The sequence below is a fragment of the Pinus tabuliformis genome, chromosome 4_2 (genome assembly GCF_031772625.1).
Source record: "Pinus tabuliformis cultivar Carrire ecotype Pingquan chromosome 4_2, CPIR1, whole genome shotgun sequence".
Taxonomy (NCBI): Eukaryota; Viridiplantae; Streptophyta; class Pinopsida; order Pinales; family Pinaceae; genus Pinus; species Pinus tabuliformis.
The window spans coordinates 1,123,902,989-1,123,913,826 of NC_142304.1; the positions used below are offsets into that span (position 1 = coordinate 1,123,902,989).

The window sequence follows — 10,838 nt, forward strand, 5'->3', positions numbered from 1 at the left end:
CTTCCAGTGAATTGCATTCATTGATAAGACAATCACTCATACACAAATATAATGGTTAATATATGTTCAGGATATCACAACAATCTCCTAGAAAGTAGGATCTAAATCTAATCTTAGAACATAATCAAAAAAATCAAAACAACCTTTCTCTATTATTCCCATGTTACCCCTTAATGGAGACAGGATTAATCCCCACACCTAAGATCTCCCTAAATAATTCAAATTTCATCTTCCCAAGGGACTTTGTGAAAATATGAGCAACATTTTCACAGATATTACAATATTCAAGAAAAATTTCTTTAGACTGTATCTTCTCTCTAATAAAATGAAACTGAGCATCAACATGCTTTGTCCTTGCATGAAATATTGGATTATTTTCTAACTTGATCAAGCTTTGGTTGTCAAATTTCATCACTATAGCCTTCTTTTGTTCTTCTCCAACATCTTGAAATGATTGCCTTAACCAGACAAATTCACAAGTTGTTGCACACAAAGCTTTGTACTCTGCCTTTGTAGATGGAAAAGATAGCGTAGGCTACTTCTTACTTCTCTATGTAAAAATCTAGGATCCAATACTAAATTCATAACATGTAGTAAATCTTCTATCATCTGGATTACCAACCCAATCTGAATCTAATTAACCTATCACCTCAACATCAATTGAATTAGTCTATTTAAGACAAAACTCAATTGTTCCTCTAACATACCTGAGGAATCCTTTTACTGCTTTCCAATGGCTTTCAGGAGGTATCGCCATAAATTGACTTAACACACTAACAAACTATGTTATGGAAGGTCTGGTTGTAGTAAGATTATTCAAACTTCCCTTTAGTTTTCTATATAATGTACCATCTACTTGTTTTAAGCCATCATCAAAATGCAGTTTCACATTCTGCTGCATTGGAACAAAATCATCTTTGCATTGATCCATATTAAACATTTTAAGCACTTCTCTGACATACTTACCTTGAGTAACAAAAGTATGGCCAACATCTCTCCACACTTCAAGACCTAGACAATAATGTAACTCACCAAGATCTTTCATCTCAAATACTTGTGACATCTTCTCCTTAATTCCATCAATTAGTTTGACTGAATTTCCTATAATAATTAGGTCATCAACATACAAAGATATTAGTGCTACATTCCCCTTTACATCAAACTTGGTATACATATTTGGATCGCTTTGACTCCTCATAAAACATTGTTGAAGAAATAAGGAATCTATCTTTTCATACCATGACCTAGGTGCCTATTTCAGTCCATACAAGGATTTATTTAATCTGCAAACTAAATGTTCTTGCCACTTTTTCACAAACCCTTCAGGTTGTGTCAAATAAACCTCCTCCTTTACATCACCATTCAAAAAAGCCGATTTTAAATCTAACTGGTGAAAATTCCAATGGTACTTTGTAGTTAATGCAATTAACATTCTATTGATGATGTTGGACCTACCAATATTCAGGGGATCTCCCCGATATGAAATCCCAATTATACCTCACACCTTTTGGTGTAGGAGTCTCATCTGGTATAAAGGCTCGGTTGCTGAATCCTTAAATATTTTCCTTGCCTCTAACTGTCAGCTAGAGAGAGGGATACAATGGTGCCTTCGAAAAGCAAGAAGGTGCACCTTGCGACTGTTCAATTGTAAATGTGTCAAGGTTCTTCTACTATGGAGAGGGGAGAAAAGTGAGCCTCTAAGAGATAGGTAATATTACCACCCAAGAAGGACATGCATGAACTGGAAAGATCCGTCTAACATCCAATGGAATAGTCCACACAGGATGTGGTGGTCGTTACAATTAGTGAATGAAGAAAGATTTGTCTAATATCCTACAGAATAGTCCACAAGGATGGGACAACAATAAAAACCATTACAACACATTATCAATAAGGTAAGTACTAAAACAAATGAAATATTTCAACTATCTTAACTAAGAATGCGTTAACTAAAAAAGAACCGAAGGAACGAATTCTGGGTGTTAATATTCCGTTTGTTCAGGGGACCACTGATAGAATTGCAAGGATTCTTAGAAAACATAATTTCCCCTCGTCCTTTAGACCCCTTAACACCATTTGGAAGTCCCTCAGATATGTGAAGGGTCCTATCAACCCTAAGGACATGAAAGGGGTATATATTATTCCTTGTTCCTGTGGGACCCCCTATATTGGTGAGATGGGTCACTCCATTAATCAAAGGATTAATGAGTACGCAGCTGACCTTAAGCATATGAGAACCAAGTCTTTGGCTTTAGCAGAGCATGTGGAGAAAACCAATCATCATGTCTACATCGAGGAGGCTAGTGTTATTGCTAAAATTTTGCATTTCCATCACCTGAAATTTAGGGAAGCCCTTGAGATTGAAAAAATGCCGATCAATCTCAATAGAGAGGATGGCTGGAAGATCAGTAGTTTCTGGGTCCCAGCCCTCTCTTCCTAGTTGTTTTCTTCCTTTCTTCCCCTCCCTAGGTGTGGCTTGATCTTGTTTTCTTTTAATTTCCCCTTATTTCCCATATCCCGTGGCCTTTATTCTTTAAGGCATGGCTGGTAGTATTTGAGGTATTTAGGTAGCGCTTAATTTATGCTATTAAGTTTTTTCTAATAATTTTAATTAACAATAAAAATAATCTTGAAATTAATCTATGATAAGATGCTAATTAAACCCTTAAATAAGCTATTAACTAATTTTAAATATTAAAAAATTTTTTTTTTTTTTGACCCTTAGGTTACTCTAATACTTTCATATTTATAAATTTTATAAATAACTATAAATTAATTATTATCATTTTTTTTTTTTTCTCCGATGACCCTGGGTTATCACTATTAAATTAATTATTATTTCTTTATATATATATTATTTTTCGTATCTTTTATTTCTTATTTTTTATTTTTATTTTTACTTTTTACTTTTTTTTTTTTTTTAAGTTTATAACATAGTCCATTTAACTCGTATTTTAATAAGAATTTAACTAACTAATTACCCTAATATATATATATATATATATATATATATATATATATATATATATATAAATATTTTATTTATATTAAATTATATTTAAAAACTTTTACAACTAACTATTAATTACTCTAATATATATATGTAATAACTTTTATAATTAAATATTAATTTCATTAATTTATTTTATAATTAATTTCGTTTAATATATATTTATAACTATAAGTTTATTAAATGGTCCCTTTACTTTTATTTTAATTATTTAGTTTATTTAAATATAGGTTTTTGCCCCTAATCCTGTCCTTCTAACCATTTCCCGGACAAATTTAGCCGTTAGACAATATAGCCGTTATCTAGTCAATAATTATAGCCGTTGGATGTTCTAATCTAACTATTTAAGATGCTAAGCTAGATATGATTCTTCAACTTGTCCCGACGATGAACCAGGTTCGAAACGTGTTGACAAATGAAATTTCTTGTGATTTACGGCGAAAAATCTCTCATAAACGTAATATGGATCACAGAAGCCTCAATTCAACATTCAGATTTCTTCTTAAGGAAATATATCCATGTATTCCTTGAGAAGTCATCTATAAATGATATATAGTACACAGACTTACCAAATGATGGAACCTTCATAGGTCCAAACACATCACTGTGCACAAGTTCTAATATATGTTTCACCCTCTTACCACCAGAGGGGAAACTCACCCGATTCAGCTTCCCACTTACACAATTGTCACAGAAATCAAAAATCAAAATTGAGAGATATTACTCATACCTTCTACCATAATTTTACCATGAAGTATTCGAAGGCCCTTCTCTCCAATATGTCCAAGCTTTTGATGCCACAACATGGTCTTCTCTCTAGAGACCACTAGATTTTCTTCCCCACTTTCAGGAACCACAGAGCTATTGCACCCATCAACAATAGTGCTACCTTGCAGCTTGTACAGAGTTCGAATCTGAACTCCCCGCATCAATACCAGTGCTCCCCGAACCATCTTGCAAGTATCCTTCTCAAACACTATTTTTACACCTACATCATCCAGCTTTCTTACAGAAATCAGATTTCTGGCCAATGCAGGAATATGCAAAACACCCAGAAGTGTTCTAACCCTTCACATTGGAACTTCAAATTTACTTTTCCACAACCAATGATTCTAGCCTTCCTATCATTCCCTAGGAAGACATCGCCACCATCGTATTTCTCATACTCGCAGAACCACTCTCTATGGGGAGTGAAGTGAAAGGATGCACCCGAGTCAATCAACCATGCCTCATGATCTACATGTGTAATTGAAGAAGAAAAGTACACATCCACACCTTCATCTGAAGTGTTTTTTGCCTCTGCAGAAGGATCATCATCAGATCCCTTTCCTTTATCAAGAGATTTAGATTTACAGTCCCTTTTGTAGTGCCCTTCCTTTCCGCATTTCTAGCACACCACCTTTACAGGTTTTCCTGGAGATTTAGATCTCCTTCTAGATTTAGATCTCCCACTTGATGACTTATTTTTGTTTCTCTTATGGGACCATCCTCATACAGACAAGGCATCACCATTCTGACTCTCCATATTTTTCCATCTCATCTCCTTCGTCAGCAAGGATGAGACTATTTCATCAAACCCCAAGGAAGTTGTATTTCTACCTATTGCAATAGCCAGACTATCCCATGAATCTGGTAGAGAACACAACAAACTGATGCACTTATCTTCATCTAAAATTTTAATATCAACAGATAATAATTGACTTACCACAGTATTAAATTCCTTCATATGCTCTATCATTGAGTCTCCATATTTCGTCCTCAGGTTTAACAGCTTTTTCCGCAGGAACAATTTATTCACCAGAGACTTAGATTGGTACAAAGTCCCTAACTTGTCCCACAAAGCCTTTGCCGTAGCTTCCCCTGATACATTCAACAATACAAAATTTGAGACACACAACTGTATTGTGCTCTTTGACTTCCAATCCAACTTCTTCCATTATTCGTCGAACACTCTCGTTGGTTTAGTACCCGGATCTACCATGATCCACTAATCTTTATCCACCAACAGATCCTCCATCTTGAGTTTCCACAGCTAAAAACTCTAAGCATTAAATTTCTCGATCTTTATCTTTCAACTGCTCACCATCTTCTTTCACCACCAGAATCGATGTCACAAATCTCCCACTGAACACTGTCTACCACAGGCCCGAGCGAAACCCCTCAGCAATAAAGGCGTCCCCTTGAATAAAAAACAGCTCTGATACCAAATGTATGTTTTAACCCCCTGTACAGAAATTACCTGCATACGAAATCTAAAACACAGAAAATAAACAATGTGAGAGCATAACACATAAAACACATATACACAGATTTCCCCTCGATCCCAAAATTGGATCTACTAGCTTGATTTTTCGTTATGTTCCTTTCAATGTTACAATACATATTTATACATGCAAAAGCATCCAATACCATGGACCGAAAACCATCGCGTCCAAAACCATGGATCGAAAACCATTACGTCCAAAACCATGTGCAAAAATCATGCACAAAGCCATAGCTAGGTCTGCCCAGCGTAATATAGGGTCCAAAAAACAAAATTTTCCAGGGTGCTTCCCTAAAGCCCATAGAGGGGGGTTACCTGCACCCCTCAAACCCCCTGTGAACCCCCCGCTACGCAATCGGCGCAACAAAAGGCGGGCTCCACCCCCTCTCTAACCCCTTGGTTAACTACATGGGCTAATCATGGAAAGAATAAAACAAAACCCAACATCCCTTGTGACATTTACTCTCTCCTTGTGGAACACAAAGTTTTCCCAAACGATACAACAACTTATCATGTACATGGTAGTCTAATTCCTCAACTTGGTGGCCTTGAATCAAGTTTGAATATACCTCTTGAAAGTCAACATCATGTGCGTATTTTTCAACATAACGTTCAAGAAAAACATATTGAATCTTGAGTAAAATGGCTACATTAACAACCACTCTAGAAAGCACATCAACAGATCTATGATAAATGCCTTTCTTGTACCTGATTACCAAGTGGAATTGTTGTAAGATCTCATACAACGAAAGTGCCTTCATTGCTGCAATTTTGTTTGAGATTGTAGATATTGCAAAGGTTGATGATTGGTGTGAATAATGATTTCTTTTCCCATTAAGTAATTCTTCCATTTCTTCACACTTTGCACCAATGTGTAAAATCTTTATCATATATAGGATAGTTAATAACATCACCACTAAAAATCTCAAAATGAAATGAAATGGGTTACCATGTAAAAGAATTGCACCCATGGCATAGTCACTTACATCTATTTGTATTTCAAATGCTTGTTTCAAATTTGGTAATGCTAAATCTTTAAAGCATCAAATTCTTTTTGTTGTTTGCCTCCCCACTAGAAGGCACAATTCACGCCGGTCAAAGAATGTAGTGGAGTTGCTATGGAAGAGAAATTGAAATGAACTTCCTCCAGTATTGCGTTGCTCCCATAAAAATCCTTACTTCTGTGACTGATTGGGGTATCAGCCAATTCACAATGATTGAAACTTTAGAGGGGTCAATCTTTAGCTCACCTCCTCCAACTATGTGTCCAAAATACACTAAGGAAGTTTTCCCAAATTCACATTTAGACGTCTTGAGAAAAAAGTATTATTTTTTCAAGACATCCAATAATTTCCTTACATGCTTGAAATGTTCTTCGTGTGATTAGCTGAATATCAAAATATCATCTAAATAGACAATTACAAACTCATCAAGAAAGGATCTTAAAACATTATTCATAATTCTCATAAATGTAGCTGGAGCGTTGCAAAGATCGAAAGGCATAGCCAACCACTCAAACAATCCCTATTTGGTTTTAAAATGTTGGCTTGATGGGGCCCGACCGAGTTTCAGCATTAGGCAATCAATCAAATCCCTACACTACTAGCCGATTCGGCATCAGTCTATGGAGCACGGACAAAAGCCTCACTTAAAGTAGTATGGGGGGGGGAAGGAACCAAGTTCCACGCCCTGAGATGGTTGTGATGTCATTTTTTTAGACCTTCACTCTGCCTTCATTCAGATCGATAAGCCCTTCAGGTCTTATCAATGTACTTCTCTTATTCGTCCTTGGAGCCCCTGCGAAAGTCTCCACTCGTCCTCCGCAGACCCTAAATAGATTGATTAGGTTCTTACATGCTTCTTTAATTAGTCTTACTTCCATGTCTACTTAGATTAGCTTAAGTAATGGTTAACTTTAACATGCATTATAGTTATCTTCGCGTAAACATATATCCTTACTTGCATTAGTATGACAAATTGAAATACATAGATTCACGCATCAATATAACATTAATTCATAACCCCAATGTTCAACATAGCATAATCACAACATTCATAACATAAGTAGAATGACACAGACAGAGATGGAGAGTACACAGTAATTTCAGAATACTTCTCTTTCTTGATGATTCAGATTCCCAATATAGACTCTATCTGCCCTGTGCACACAGCTGTGGGGGTCCGAACACTCAGCTGCGAACTTCTACCCTAGGCCTCTATGCACTTAGTTGCAGAGCCTCTTCCTACACTAAGACTCTCACTCTTAGCTCTTTACAGACTCATCTAGTACTTCTAGTTCACTTACGTTCTCCTCTACTACTGACCTAGACTCATTTTAAGACATCCTTTTTATACAATCCCATGGTCTGTGGACCAAGGGTGGATCTCCAAAACCAACACAACCTATATAGACTAAGGGCGGAAAACCATTTTTGACTTTATATATCTTCATGCTCTGTGACCACAAAATGTAGAAAATTTACATTTCTTGATACAAACTTCGGCCTTTTACCCCAAAACTTGGGTTTTTAACCCCAAGATTGACCCCTAGGGGACCCGTTCCTAATAGGCTCCCAACACAAACATGGTGACTTGCCCTAGACTCACTCGGCTGGCGTGGAGATCTTGTTGTGAAGACCTCCTAGCTCAATTTGGATAACTACTACCTTGGCAGCACCGCAACTTGCTTCATCTCCTCGATGAACGGCTCTATCACTGTCCCTGCACTATCATCCTGTAGCTACTATTGAGTCTCCTGCAGACTAGCCAGCTTGCATTTAATGGTGGTCGTGACCAAGTAGGCCTCATCCAGCCAAGGCTTCAAGCAAGCCTTCAACACGGCTTCCTTGTGCTGAGCTGCATCTACTTGTTCTTTCAATGCCTTAGCCTCCTGCAGTTTTGCTAGCCTCTGCATGATGGTGACAGTGCGCCTTGTCACTTTAACCTCGTCATAGCACTGCTGCAATGACCATGATTTTGTTTCTAGCCTCTTCACATTAGGGTCTTCTTGTAGGTTGGTGAGCACCTCGAGCGACTACTCGAAGAGCGTCATGCAGTCCATCACTACACTCCCTACTATTGTGCACATCTGTTACAGCAGTCGCTCGCTACTCTCTGACTTCTGGTGGAGTCGAAGGCTGGGCCTTCAACTGCAATTCTACGATCTTGAGGTTTAGCTCTAGCTAAACGTTTTCCAACTCTGTGCAGGCATCGCACACTCCCGCAGCGAGTTTCTAAACCCACACATCCACTGACTCAGCCTCGGGAACGTCCAACTCCGGGATAGTGCAACATGCTTCATCCACAACCTTGGTTATGCACTCATTCTTGTCTGTGAGGTTGGACACAAGGTTAATGACGGAGTCTCAATGCACAACCATCTAGCTGTTTTTGACCTTTTGTTTATTGATGATCTACAAAGCGCGTTGTTCGTGGGCTTGAAATTCCGTGATCACACCATCCTGCAAAAGGTAAAGCACTTCATTCGGAAGCATGGCCAAGTTGATTCTAACTATCCTGAGTGCGTTGATAGTAGGTCTGTTAGCTTCAGTCTATGTTGCTAGTGCTCCATCTGGCATCACTTTTGCTCGGGGGTCCCTTGCGCGTAGCATCCCGACGGTTTCTGAGGTGCCAAGGGCCAAATTGGTGGGCATCGCACTAGTCTATATCTGTGATGCGTGGATCTGTAGCTCACGAAGACCCATCTGAATAGTGCCCAATTCCTACTGCTACTGCTACTCGAACTACAGTAGTTCTACGGTAACATCCTACATCGTATCCCCTATATCATTCAGATCCCCCTTTGTTAGGGTGATCGGATCCAGAGACATCTTGCTAGCCTTGTAATTCTTCCATGGCCCTACTTTTTCTAGACCTCTAGTGTGCTTGATACAGAACATATTCATCTCCAGATATGCTCCTCCCTGATCTCTGTTTGTCCTCTTCTTCCTCTGTTTCTGGTGAAGTCGACTTTTGACCTCCGTCAGAGCCGTGCTCCTCTTCTCTTGCCCATCCACCCAACTATTGCATAGCAGCATGCTTTGCCTTGACCCTATCATCAACCTCTTTTCTCCTCCTCGCAGCCAGTTGTTCCACCTTCAGCTTGGATTCTTCTTCATCGGTCACGTTATAACATTTGAGCGTGTGGCTCAGCTGGGTAGTCCAATCAGGTTGAATCAGATCCAAAGGATCCTGCGGTATCCCAAAGATCGTTGCATTAACCTCTTGTAGCACCACATCAATACAGTGAAACCCATCCTCAAAGCTGAACGCCATTATAAACCCCTGGCGCAAGATATTCCATTCTTCATTGCCATGGCAGAGCTCTGTTTCAAAGTACCAATTCATTGGTATGACATCTAGGGTATGAAGAAACAAATGCACCTGTTTAGGCTGGGGCTCCACTCCATAAGCCTTAGTCCATTTGGCCAGGTGATCACACGGATCATCCCTTCCATTATACTTGTCTTTCATTCATACTTTCAGCTATCCAAAACTTATTCTCATCATCCTCCTATAGTCGTGCCAATCACCAAAATTATCCTTGTGTGTACCCCACCATCTTACGAGTGTAGGGTGTGGTGCCCAATTCAAGGCCTAGAAGCAATGCTTTTCTAGCACTTCTCTCTCAAATGCATCCTAAAAGCGATCAACATCAGTTAGCCCATCATATTGAGGTAGATTCCTTACTTCTAATGACACGTAGCACAATGACTTGGTCATCATATTACATCATAGCATAGATACTTCATGCTGCTCGCTGTTCTGCCAGCACTCTAGTTCTTCGTCTGAAGCTAATGTGGAGGAGATCTCGTGATCCCATGCAATACGTCCATCTGCTTTTGGGTTTACCCAATCATATTTACGCATCGTTATCTTGAAAATCTGGTCCAAATCATCATCACTTTAATAATTGTGGATCGGTTCTATATAGCACAGTCCTTCTGCAGGATCCAGTGGCACCACTAGGCAGAGTGATTTCTTTTCAAATATCATCTTTCGCTTCTTCAGGTTGAATACCCCATTCATTTCAGTGGCCCAATCGATCCCAAGGAGCGGAGGGTAGGGATTGCTATCATCCACAATCTCTAACACCTCAAAATCCGCCAGTGCGCTCACGCCTTTGATGTCAACTGTCACCCCTTGCAGCCTCCCCATTGGGATAATTTTATGTTGATTCGCCATCCTTAACTGGATCGGAGACCACTCGAGCACAGTTCTCCCCATTGTTTCCCATGTTTCCTTTGGAAAAACATATGCGTCGGACCTGAGATCCGAGATAACTTGGTCGATTTTGTATTCCCTATCTATGCAGTGAGTCTCATCTCACACCCAGTCCTTGCCTTATGCTTACCAATATTTTTGACTATGCGCAGATTGCAAGTAGCGTCATCCTTGCCAGTGCACCCGTTGATCAGTTCCTATAGGCCTTTCACAGCCTTACTATCATGGAGTAGTTTCATGTAGGTCCCTAAGAATGTGGTAATCATGGATGGGTCCATTGCTTCAACTGGTTTCTCTTGACTTCCTCAGGTAGAGGCCTCAGTGAAGCTTTTCTTTGCTTCC

At 39.0% G+C, this 10,838-nt stretch overlaps 1 protein-coding gene across 1 annotated transcript in view; it reads right to left on the reverse strand.

The window, feature by feature from the left end:
- Positions 1-10,142, reverse strand: part of LOC149173611 (subtilisin-like protease SBT5.3) — a 31,112-nt gene extending 20,970 nt beyond the window's left edge. Inside the window, exon 1 of the mRNA XM_089426753.1 lies at positions 10,020-10,142. Coding sequence (XP_089282879.1) covers positions 10,020-10,142 — 123 coding nt within the window. The remainder of the gene's footprint in view (positions 1-10,019) is intronic.
- Between the last annotated feature and the right edge of the window lie 696 nt (positions 10,143-10,838).